At 46.1% G+C, this 12,569-nt stretch overlaps 1 protein-coding gene across 2 annotated transcripts in view; it reads right to left on the reverse strand.

The window, feature by feature from the left end:
• jade2 (jade family PHD finger 2) overlaps nucleotides 1-12,569 on the reverse strand; it is a 174,578-nt gene that overhangs the window by 144,847 nt on the left and 17,162 nt on the right. For both annotated transcript variants that reach the window (XM_076751124.1, XM_076751123.1), the window contains exons 2-3: nucleotides 6,439-6,502; nucleotides 1,564-1,649 (exon numbers count right to left, since the gene is read on the reverse strand). In XM_076751124.1, the coding sequence (XP_076607239.1) occupies nucleotides 1,564-1,649; nucleotides 6,439-6,502 (150 nt within the window). The remainder of the gene's footprint in view (nucleotides 1-1,563; nucleotides 1,650-6,438; nucleotides 6,503-12,569) is intronic.

Genomic DNA, 12,569 nt, shown 5'->3' on the forward strand with positions numbered 1-12,569 from the left:
CACTTCCAACAACTCTTGATGTGACAAAACTTTGCACTGAACCTTTGTCAGATGTCACCCGCCCTCTTTCTTTGTTCAACCTTCGCTGTCGCTCACTGCTCCCGAAAAAAAAAAAAAAGAAAAGAAAAGAAAAAAGCACAAAGATTAATGCAACACATCATCCTTTACGAAAGAGCAGCGTGCCCCGGAGGAAGGCGAGGAGGCAGCGTTATGAAAGGGAACGTGGCCCCTGGCTCTTCAGATGAAGCGGGGTCAGAGCAGAGAGCTACAGTAGTAATTACTGAGAGACTGATTGCTGACAGGACCTTCCAACAGCCTGTGGTTAACTGGATGGAGCTGAGGGGGAGGAAGCTTCAAATGCACAGGCATGACAGATGCTCTGCTGATGACTCGTACTTCGGGGTGGTTCGGGGGCATGCGTGCCATTTTTCTCTGTTCATTCCCCTTTCAAAAGTTACCAAAAGAAACATTCGCGATGCTAAACTTTGGATGGGTTTTGACTTATTTTTTCAGGGGGAGGATGGGGAGAAATCACAGCAGAGGCGAGACCAAATTACCCTCTGAAATGGCATTAATTCATCCTGTAAAGGAAGTTTTGTTTTTTAAGTGCTTCATTGAACATCTTCAGAAGTGCCATTAGAGGCTGTTACCTCCTCTCCTTTATTCAAACATCGCCCCTGATCATTTTTAAGATACATGTAATTTCTTCCAAATGGCATTTAGTTATTTTTGGAGTGAAACTCTTCAAGCAGCGAGAGACAAGCTCTCCTCGAACAGATTTGAACCCGCTTCACTGACAGAGTGGGAGGAATGTGTGATTGTGGCAGGCAAAGCATTGCCACAACTGGTGCAGTGCACCATTTTCCAACTGGTTTATGCCAGTTCCTTCCTCAGGGTGGTCATTTGAGAGCCCTTGGGATTGTTCATCATGACCATATGGATGTTCCAACCTGGTATTTTAGCCAACCAATCTGTGCCATCCATGCGCCCGGTTGATTTAGCTGTGGTGAAGGAGATGGCTGTATTTACATTGGACAGAAGTGTTTGTTCCAGTTAAGAACTGATATATAGCTGCAGTGGCTGGATCAGGGCTTTCACAGTCTTAGGTCTACGTAGGACACCGGGCACGGCACGGCTGCCACAGGAAGAATGATCTTGCTTTTGCATATGTTGCGGTGTGCAGGGTTTTGTAGTCTGTTACGAATCATCAGCATTACAGCAATCAGATCTGCCCAAGAAACGACCCAGGAGCAACTCTGCCATCTGAGCCTGTCCAAAACCAAACACAGCCCTGACTTTTGGTGGCTAATCTAAACCAGATTAGCCACTGGATCATAAAAGCTGCAGATCATGCCAGTGTTCAGCAACCCCAACAACCAGACACAATGTTGGAATCTGACCATTTATGACAAATTCAGCAAAGCCACAACAAATAACACACAGCAGTGAAATGGAGCAAAACTGTGAGCTTGTAATGGCCAAACAGAGACTGTGTTTCATTAAACACATTTTTGTGTACTGTACAAGCCTGAGCGACTGAACCAAACGGCCACATTGGCTTACCTCTGATGGTTTCTTGTGCTGGAGGCGGACCCATGTGCTGTTGGTGCCCGTGTTCTTCGATGACCTGGACCACGACGTCACCTGACCTGCAGCAATCAAAACAAAGAAAACCAGAATCAGCGCAATCGGGGCTAATTCACTAAATACTCCGTGAACGTTTTACTGGTCGACAAATCTTCTCTGACCTTCCTCTGTCAGGCTTTTGACACAGTTGTAAAGATAAAGTGTTTCAAACCTTCTGGAGCCGAACAGCTGACACACTTAATCTGTGTTTGATTTGTCAAGAATGAGCATTCATGAGTGTGAACGTTGATCTAAACGGGGGAAAATGAAGAACAGGTCTCTGGCTGTAGATCAGACTTCATGTTCAAGGCACGCATTCAAATCCACTGCAAAGAAACTTTATTGTCCCATTGGAGAAACGGGTGGTGCAGCGAGGGTTTACAATACAAATACAATAAAAGCACGGTAACATCAGCCATTATGAACCAGCAGGGAATCGGTTAGTTTCTCCAGAGCAAAAAGCAGCTCATCAATGTAAAAAAACAAATTTAAATGAGCATGCGATGGAGTTCAAGGCCTTTGCAATTTACACTGATGGAGGCAATTTAAACACTGCAGAGAAGCACTAAAAGAAAGCAGCCAAACAAAAAACCCTGCCGGTGACTTTTCCGACGCCCGTGGCAGCACCACCACTTTGAGTCAAGCCTTTAATTGAAGCGGACTGATGATGATCTATTAAGAGCTTTAATAAGTAATGACAGTATAAATAGCATCTTGTTAAGCAGTTAGTCCACTGTGGTCCTTTACAACCTCATTAATACACAACTTAATGGCAATTAACCAGACACTGGAGCCAATACCCCACCCACCGCTTCAATCAGCAGCCCCGTGTGTGTTTTGTACGCGAACACAGCAGTGTGTAATTTCATTTACGCTCTTCTACGTTTCTATAGATTTTTTTTTTTTTTTTTTTTAAATTACGAAACTACAACATATACAGCCGAAAGCTCATTCGCATCTGTGCGCTGTGAAGGCTGTCATTAAAAATTGCATCACATTGGCAATTAAATTACATCACACTGGCATAATGGAAAACACAAATTTGCCAATACTGTGTAATATAGCACATTGTAACCGTGACTGTATGTGTGTGTGAGTGTGTGTGTGTGTGTGTGTGTGCTGCCTCCTACTCAACATATTTCCCTTGCCACCACAGCAGTGCTGCCATCGTGCTAATTTTACTTGCAACGTCTGAACAACGAACAGCGCCGAGGGCAGAACTGCTGTCAGGCTTGTCTTCAAAATTACTGACTCTCTCCCTACGCGCACACACACACACACACACACACACACACACACACACACACAATTCACACATTAGCATATACTGTATATACAGCTGCTAACACACCCATGTATTCTGCATGCTCACAGTCACAGACACCCACCATCACACACACTTAGCTCACACTGAGATGATGATCTCTCAGAGTTGTGCAGTGTTATATATTCACTATTGCACACACACACACACACACACACACACACACACAGCCACAGCGCGACAGGAAATATGGAGCGAATTGACAGCCATTCAAATTAATCCTCCACTCAGCTGTTCTGAGTGGTGGAGTCAAAGCGCAGCACCTAGCAGACCGTGGTGGGACACAGGGAAGCCCAGCCTTCATCCTTTCAAAGTAAACTACAGCAGAGAGACTCAACACTTCAACACACCTGGACATCTTCTGGAACGACGTGTCAGACAGCAGCGCTCTCCATCGACATCATCAAAACAGCAAAGGGGCTCGGAGAGGCCGGCGGCTCGAGGTGGAGCGACGCCTTACTGAGACACTTCATGAGAGCATTTCCCTTTTTGTTTGCTGTTGATTTGTACACACAGCTGTGAGTGTGTTCATCCACGTGCGTGTGTGTGTGTGTGTCATGCTCACTGGGACTGTGCGCTAATCTGCTGGACATATTTGAGTGTGCTCATGCATCTGCACCCCACCAGGGTGTGTGTGCGTGTGTGTGTATGTAGGTTACATCCACACGAGGCAGCTGCACCACTCCATCACTGCGGCCAGATAACCAAACGGGCTGCAGCGCAGTTGGAGGTTACCATCATGGCCGTGTGTTAATTAAAAGCCCTGCTTGGTGCACGGCAGCCAAAATTATCATGGGCATCCTTCAATTAGAAACCTGATAACCTCCAGTCAACAGATGCAGCTGGAGCCCACGCCGCACTGGCCAGGGGAAGCTAACGGCTAACGGCTAATTATAACGCAGACAGCATGGCCTTCAGCGTGTGGCTCTGGAAAACAGCCTGTTAAAGCTGCTGTAAAATGCTTAACGCACGCAGACCTGCGACCGCATAACGGTTCAACCTGTGCGAGGTCACGTCAACCTCTGCTGGCACCGCTGCAGTAAAACTCGAGTTTGAACGGCTACGGCACGCAGACGTCACCTCCGCAGATCAAAATTTTCAATAAAAAGTATTTCCAAAAGCAACATCTGTGCCTGAACTCACCCCTTTTTTTTTCTACTGAGTTTACTCCTACTAGGACATTTGATTTTGCATTAAACCCCCAAAATCAAAATGTTTCATGAAAATGTTTTATTCTGAAGTACAGAAAAATGTGCCAAAACTGAAAATGTTTTTCATGATCTTTCATTTTGGGCATCCAGCTGAGGAACTTCAGGGCGACTTCTAAAGAGTGTGCAACAGTCGAGAAACACACAAAAAAAGACCTCGTTCAATGAAGAAAAGCAACACTCTTTGATAGCTGAAGAAAGCAGATTCAGCCGCATCGTTCTGATTCCTTATTATTACCAAACTGACTTTAGTCTGCTATGAAAATAACATCTGAAACCTTCTTTAGCTCAGCAGAGTCGATCTGACACACAACCAAAACCGAGGTCCACTCTTGCACTAAAAGTTTGTTTTCCAGTTCATGGTGTATCCAATTTGTGTCAAACAAATATATTTACTTTTTATTGCAAAATGCATGCTGCTAAATCCCAAAAATTGTCATGTTGAGCTGCCAAAAGCCAAAAAGAATGACATCTAAAATGAAATTAAAATTGCTAGCTGTCCTCAAAGAGTAAATGTTCCTCTGTTGCAGACGGTTATCAGCTGTGAGTGTGCTCGTGGAACATCGTACAGCCGTTCAAAGGCTGTTTATTATCAAATGATTTTCCAGCAGAAGCTGCCAGAGCCAGGAATCTGTTCGACCGGCCAGATGTTCCCGTCATCACGCGGCGCATCTCTTCATGTCTGTCTGTCTCATGGACTGTGTACAAAGACACATACAGCCCATAAGACAGTCGTACATACAGTCTACAGTCTGCTGAAATCAATTTGCCAATCAATCAAACGATGCATCTATCACCAAAAATCCATTCATCCGTCAGCCTCTTAACTACGCTGCACGCGCTCGGCGTCGCTTCCGAAGCACATTAGGCCAGATTTACAAAGAAAGCGGAACACCAGAAATGTGAGATGCAGGTTTTATTGACTTTGGGGCCACAATCTGTGTGTATTAAGCTCCTGATTTACTGAAGCAGCAGCTCATTACACAGTCGCACGGTGTGGACTGCACTGTCCACACACTCGCTGCAAGTGGAAGGGGAGCTCAGCTAGGTGCAGATTAGCTGCGGGATTTGTCTGAGATCACCAAGCTCAGAAAATAATATTACATAGTGGGATCGTCCAAAACGGTGAAAGTCCACCTGAGCAACACCGTTCCTCTTAAAATGACACGGTTCAAAATATAAGTCAAACAAGTGGAGAATAAGGAACCGGTCTGATGTCTCACTGGAATCGTGAGGTCAGTGCAGGGAAACCACGGCGGCTAGCTGTCAGTCCAAGCGGCCGTGCTAATAATTACGCATAACTTCAGGTCTTGCGTGATTTTGCTGATTCGGTCGTTTTTCCTTGATATTTATGCTTCTATCATGGCTAAAGTTGGTTAAATGGTTTCTCTTATTGTCTGTTTTATTGTCAGTGTTGATGTGCGATCGGGACTCTGCACAGGAGGTTTTATTTTGAAAATCTGCTGGATTCTCAACATCGTTCCTGCGTCGGACTTCCTGTCTGGCTCGATGCTCTCTGTGCAGTCTATGCGGTCTGTGGGGACCGACTCGCTTGACCTCGAGCGGCCATTCGATTTTGTCATATTTGCTTCACTTTCCAGCCTTGGCAGCGGCCACTTGAGCGAAACGCTCGCTGTGAAGGACCTCTAAAAAGAAAGAAGACTGCAGACGGAGGCGATTTCACCGACACTGACCATCAAGTACACATTCAATTCACTGCTTGTAGCTACAAATAACCACGTACAGGGATGATCATTTCCATCCGGAGCTGTTTTCACTCATTTATTTACGTCTGTATAATTTAAAGTCACACTCATCCTGCGTCTGATTCGTGTCAGATTTATGTGGAATAAAGGTTGACGTTTCTTTCCCCACCGCGATCTTTCTCGCGGTTAGCGTAAATCTTATCTGCTTCATCTGCACACCTGCTTTTTCAGGCACAAGACGCAAAGAAGGTTCAAATCTCTCACGCTCCATCACGCTCACCGGCCTCTTGGGCTACCTATTCACATTTCCACTGTGGCTGTGCTTAAAAAGGGGAAGTGTTAACGAGCGGAGGAGAGACGACAGCGAGACAGGAAGACAGTCTATATGGAGAGTGAATATGAGAAGTACCCTGCAGGAGGTGACTAAAACCAGGCAGCTCATCATACGACCGCAGCACAGGAACTCACCATTCTGACACTTTCAGGTTTCTCACACACACACACACACACACACACACACACACACACACACACACACACACACTCTTTCTCTGAGTCCCTCTCTCCTACTTACTGTCGGTGGTGTCGGAGTCGTTGCTGCTCGTGGAGTATTTTCTCCTCTTCTTTTCGCTCTCCATCTGTCGGGGAGGTGGGAGGGAGGGAGGGAGGGAGGGAGGGAGGGAGGGAGGTGGGGGGGGGCAAGAGAGAAAGAGAGAAATGACGAGTGAGAAGATGTTCACCATGAAAACACGAGTGTTAATGAAATAATGCGCTGATGGCACCAATCTGTCACAGGCTCCAGCCGGCGTCCCGCCAGAATAAAGCGACTCGATCACCGTTACGCATTAGTCCTCGTACATGTCGACTGTGAACTCATCCTGCGTTATTACTGTGTTCACCGCCAGCTATTATGCCAGGCCCCTTTACTGCGACTGCTTTAACTCTGTAGGTACTTCTTTCCTCAAATAGGACAAAATCATATCAACACACGGCAAAATACAACACAGGCTTCTCTCCACCGGCTAGAAGTGGGCCACTACTTGAAGCTTTGAGCTGCTTCTTGGTAATAAAGTATGTATAAAAAAAAAAAAAAAAAAGGGGCATCTCTATTCAACAACCTCATTTTGTTCATTTGTCACCTTATCTTTCTAATTCTGGGATAACACTTTGTGCACGGGTGAGCGAATGTAAATCCTCTTTGTAACCTTTGATTTCATTTGAATCACATTGTTACAATTAGAAATTACAGAAGTGAGTTTTACATGAAAATATGAAAATCAACAAATCCGAAATGGCCAAATTTAACCCGACAGCAACAACATTAAACAATATTTCAGTCACAAAGGCCCCTGCTGAATGGATGCTCTCACCTGAAACGAATGAGCCTTCACTCAACAGGTGTGGTTAAGAAGTGAAGTCTATGGGAGAAAAAACTGATCAAGTGTTTCGACTGAAGTGATACGTGTGCGTCCTGCGGGGGGAGATGGCTTTTGGAAAAGCAGAAAAACTCTCGCTGCTTGTTTTTGTGGGTTTATGCGAGTCCACGCGCTTAAAACGAAATCACAATTACACAACGAGTGGAATGTGTTGAATGCACGAGTGTTGTGCAGAGAAGGCAATTTCACTTCAATTCACAGGTGAAAACCACTTTAATTGTTCTACTGTTGAGCGTGAGTCTCACTCCAGAGCTGGAGAGGACAGAGAAGACGTAAGAAGAGAGCGGAGACCACAGCTTATAGGACGTTTACTGTATTCAGCAGACAGACACGAAGTCCAGCTCAAGACAGACCTCAGAGAGAGGACAGAGTTCAAATCCTGATAAACAGCCCAAGAGCTCGCCGAGTGGTCCGATGAAGATGATCTGAACGATATGCTACGACCTTCACAGCCACCAGAACTCCACCCAGCTGAACACCTGAGGAGGCCTTCCTCCCTCCCAGAGATCCACATTCTTCAGATGGACAGTGTCCAGGATGCTGCTCTGGCTCGTGGTGGACCAAACACCTTTTTATGTTCACTTGTCCTTTAATTTGTCACCTTTCTCGCTCTGCTGTCACCGTGTATTAACGTGTGAGTGTGAGTAAAGTCCCAGCGGGCCGCTAAAGAAGATTCACTGCCAGGTAAGAAGAGGAGAACATGAAAACACAGCAGGAAGCGCTGAAAAGTATCTGATCTACATCTTACAGCCACAAACTCAGGGGTTTATTATAAAACCATCAAAAAAAAAAAAAATGGATCAGGGAGGCAGAGAAAGAGCCTGGAGAAGTTCTTCATCTCTTGTCCTGGTCGCGTTCACTACGAGGAAGAAAGGAGGGCCTGAGAACCAGAAAGAGGGCGAAATTAAGCAAAAGAAGACAGAGAGGAGAAGTCAAAAGGAGGTTTTAGCGCGCTGCTAGACCGAGGCGGGAAAGCCAAAAGAGGAGGAGGTGGGTTACAACCTTCAGTGTGGGGAACAGAGATTTATGTGCTCGTAAAACTGGGCTATTCCCTCTTATATGGGGCTCTTCCTGTACCCCGGCCTCCCCGCCTGCCCTGCACACACTTAACTACTCTGACATTTATGCTGACACAGAAACACACCGCTCCTATTTCCACTCCAAGTCCTATTCCTCCACCTTTTCCTCGCTCTTCCCCATCTCCCCTTCCTCACAATAGCAGGGACGCCGGGAGTCCGCGGGGTGAGGTTAAGTGCGTTATTGACTCCCGCAGCCTCCCTCGCTCCTCTCTCCGTCTTCCCACCTCTTCCCATCTGTCTAGCTCCACCTCGTCTTGCTGCCTTTGAGGCGAGTGGTTAAGTACATCATTGACTTCCTCCAGCTACGTCTGTCTGACTCGGAGTCTGCACGCTTGGATCCGTCTCAAGGTTTCCCCTCGCCTATTAAACTCTCAGGCGACCCACTTAAACCACACTCAGGGTACTAAAGGTTTCTGTTGTTTTTTGTTTTTTTTCAAGCAGCCTTGTCTTTCTTTCTTTTCTTTTTTTTTTTTGCTGACCACCCAAAAGGAAAATGTGAAGGAAAAATGTGGCGTAAATTTTTTCAGGTTTTCAGGATGTATATGCGTTGGAAGTAAGAGGCTTTCACAATAAGAGCATTTTGTGACAGGGGCTTCACCAAACACAGGGGATAAATACATGAGAACTTTTAACCAAATGCTGGACTGAACTAGCATAAAAGGGTTAAATTCAGCCAGAAATATTCACCCAGGTGTCTTAAATTTCTTTGATTTGTTGCCGTCGATTCATAAGAAACTCCTGCACCTTTTTCAATGGATCGATCAGGTTTTGAAAAGCATTTTAATCCTTTCAAAACACTGCAATCTTTTAGTTTGCTAGGAATCACGTTAGTCTCCAGGAGTAAAACTTTTTCCCAACGCTGCAACCTGGGTTCAGCTCCCAGCTGCGGTTCTTCCAGGTCGGCTAGACTCCATCACAAACATCTCTCTGAGCTGAAGGGTGGGAAACCTGTGGAGTCGCTGACTGACAGCGCTGCACAGTTACTGGTTGTTCGCGTGATTGGTTGTGTAAATGGGTTGGAATGAGAAGAGGAACATCATGAGCTTCACACCAATTACATTTTCCTGGTGGAACTGCTTGTTGGCAGGTGACGAAAGCAGCTGGTGACTCTGTGGGTACTGGGGTAAACACACATCTGTCTGCACTACGGGTGTATGAACTGCACGCTGTATTCCAAGAAAGTCATTCCAAGCGAAGCCGCTCACCCCGCACCTATGCAGGTGGATTTCTGAGCACGTGTTGCAGCCCGCAGCACATGCACGACTCGTATCCCAGCTGGCTAACAACGCGCATCGAGATGACGTCGCCCTCAACAGCAAGACCCCGACCGAGAGTCAGAGCTCGCGGCGACCGAGCGGAGGTGGCGGGCCAAAACTGCATGAAAAAAACTGGGAGCAAGCCGTGCGAAGAGCGCGCACGTCGGAAAAAAAAACTTTGTACAGGTGCTGGATCACGCAGCGAAAACTGAAGAGTCAAAAGAGAAAGAAGGAATGCAGAGTGTGCCGCTGGCTCCCAGAGGATTTTATGCATCAGCAGTCAGCGGGGACGTGCAACAGGCCATTTTCACCAAAGACATTTTGACATTTCACAGCAGGAAAAACACAGGTGTAAAAAAAAAAAAAAAAAAAACTCAATACATGATGGCTGAATTCCATAAACCTCCACAAACTAATGTACTGCGCAGGCAGCTTTGGCAGGGAAACACAAACAGAGACCCGACCATCAAGTGCTAATCCATCTCGCACTAAACATCTCAGTAGCTACGGTTCAAGTGCTCTGGAACTTTGTGAAAAGATAAATCCATTTCGGTTTTGCATTCTGGGTGTTTATTTTCACCACAACGGGGCAAAAACAATTACCTTAAGTGCATCATTCACCATCTCCTTTCTCTGTTGAGCAAGACCTCGAGAGTTAGCTGCTGCTGCTGCTGCTGCTACTTGAAAATCTTTCACAAGAGGTTTAGCATTTAACAGATGGCTGACACTTCAGTTTGGAACAACAACTTATATTCAGTCAACCAGACTCTCGTCTTCACGGAAGAGGGGAAAGTTTTCACACTGACGTATCAGCGAGCTTGCGGCTCGATGCTGACATTTGGTTTTCATTTGGTTTGCTGACAACGCTAACCAGCCGTTGCTTGGTTAAGTGCGAAAATCCAGAAATGTATTCCCCGTCGTGTGAAGGCAGCCCTCAGTGATTCTCCCTATAATTTAGTTTTTTTTGTTACAGCAGCAGTTGGACAATCATTTTGATTTTGGTTCTGCTTTCTGTGTTTGGGTATGGATGTTATGATGAAAGCGCCGCTTCCAAGCAGAAGCCAAAACACTTGCTTGATTTTACGCCTGCTCCGAAGGGAAAATTGGACGGCGCTTTCCTCGCTGCACTGGCCAGAGTGGGAAACCGTCACCAGCCACTCTGACGAATCCTGTCAGAAAGTTGTTTAGTCTGCTGGCCTCTCTCACAACAAAAAAAAAAAATGCCTTAGTAATTGTGTTTCCATTCCATTTATTGGCCACTGGACACAGAAGCTTTTATTCGACTTATGCTGACTAATTGATTTATGTAACAGTTCAGGCATTCGCTGGCTGCCGGTGTCTTTAATGGCCGTATAAGGGCCTCGGTGTCTCTGTCACATGTAGCTGTCACGCGGGCTCAACCTGCGGAGGTGAGCTGACAGGACAGTGTCTTTAACCTCTTGTTCTGGTGGCAGCCCAGCATTTCCAAAAGCGTATGCAAGGAGGGGAGCGCCGACCCGTTAAAGCGAAAGAACCGACGGTAATTGGAAATGTCACCGGATCTCCTTAAAATCCACCTCCCCTCGTTTCTGGAGCGGGATCACCGAAGGCATGAGGCAGACTAGCATCTCTGCAGCTGCCAAGAAAAGTCTCTAAGTTCTTTTTCTCCATCCCTCTCTGTCTCCACCTGATACCCTTTTCCCTTCCACTCCATCTCTCCATCCTCAGTTTCCATTTCTACTGTATGTCTCTCTCTCTCTCTCTCTCTCTCTCACATAACCCTGTCTCAATCAGTCCAGTGAACCAGAGCCCAGACTGTAGATTGAGATATTACTTGTTCTCTGGAGAGATGGAGTGGGTGAAGGAGAAAAAGAGAGACGGAAAAGACTCTCAAACGCACAACTTCATCTCAATCAGTCCAGTGAACCAGGCTCTGGGTCTGCACCGGGTTACCTCCCGAACACACGAGCAAAAGACGAGAGGAGAGAGGAGCAGAGTGTGTAACAGTCAGCCTGCCGGCGTGCCAAACAGCTCTAACAGATGGTGCAGGAATCGCATGCTTTTATCTCTGCAGCCAGGATTCAAACACTTTAAGTCGCATTCTTCTATAATTGTACCCATTTTTAATTTGACTTTTGACTTTGATGCTGCTGCTCAGCGCGGCTGCTGACTGAAAGAGCGATTTGACTTAAAACCACTTCATTAAATCTGTTATATCTGTTGTTCAAAACACTGTCAGGTAGGTCCTTCCTGGAAAAAAAAAAAAAAAGTCCTCTTCAGTGCGCAGGTAGTGATATCGTCTACATTCCCAGCAGCAGAGAGCAACAATGACGAGTGCAGCAACAGGTTTCTTTTTTATCCGCGCAAATGCAGTAAAAACGTTAATTATGTTCAACAGGAGATTTACATAAAACGTCTGTGCGGTCGTTTCTCCTCCAACACGGCCACCTGTAACCATCAGCATCGAACTTCTGCTGCAGCACAACTTACAATACCTGGTTATAAAACGCTAATGTCCCCACAAATCTCATGTCAGAATAAGCTTTATTGGCCCAGTGTGTGTGCACATGCGAGAAATCTGACTCTGCAAGAAGACACACAAAAGACTGAACAGTAAGCTCAATCATGTGCAAATACATTACATTATAATAGAATAACATTTGGTACATTGGGGAGTGTGTGCAGAGAGGCCTGAGGGTCGGCACTGACGTCACACACAGCTGGACGGGCCTGACATGTTCAGGCTGCCCGTGCAACAAACCGGGGGGACGCTGGAGATGTCCAGTTGTGACTCTGCAACTCGACAGTTTGGGATTTTGTGATCCACCGTTTACCCACAACAATAAAAAGTGAAGTGTCGACATGAAGCAGAGGAGCGGGCTCGCTGAAGCCAGATGAATCAATACTGAAAATTGTCATTAATTGCAGCCCTACCACAATGCAATGTATTGCTGT

This window comes from Chaetodon auriga, chromosome 15 (genome assembly GCF_051107435.1).
Source record: "Chaetodon auriga isolate fChaAug3 chromosome 15, fChaAug3.hap1, whole genome shotgun sequence".
Classification (NCBI taxonomy): Eukaryota; Metazoa; Chordata; class Actinopteri; order Chaetodontiformes; family Chaetodontidae; genus Chaetodon; species Chaetodon auriga.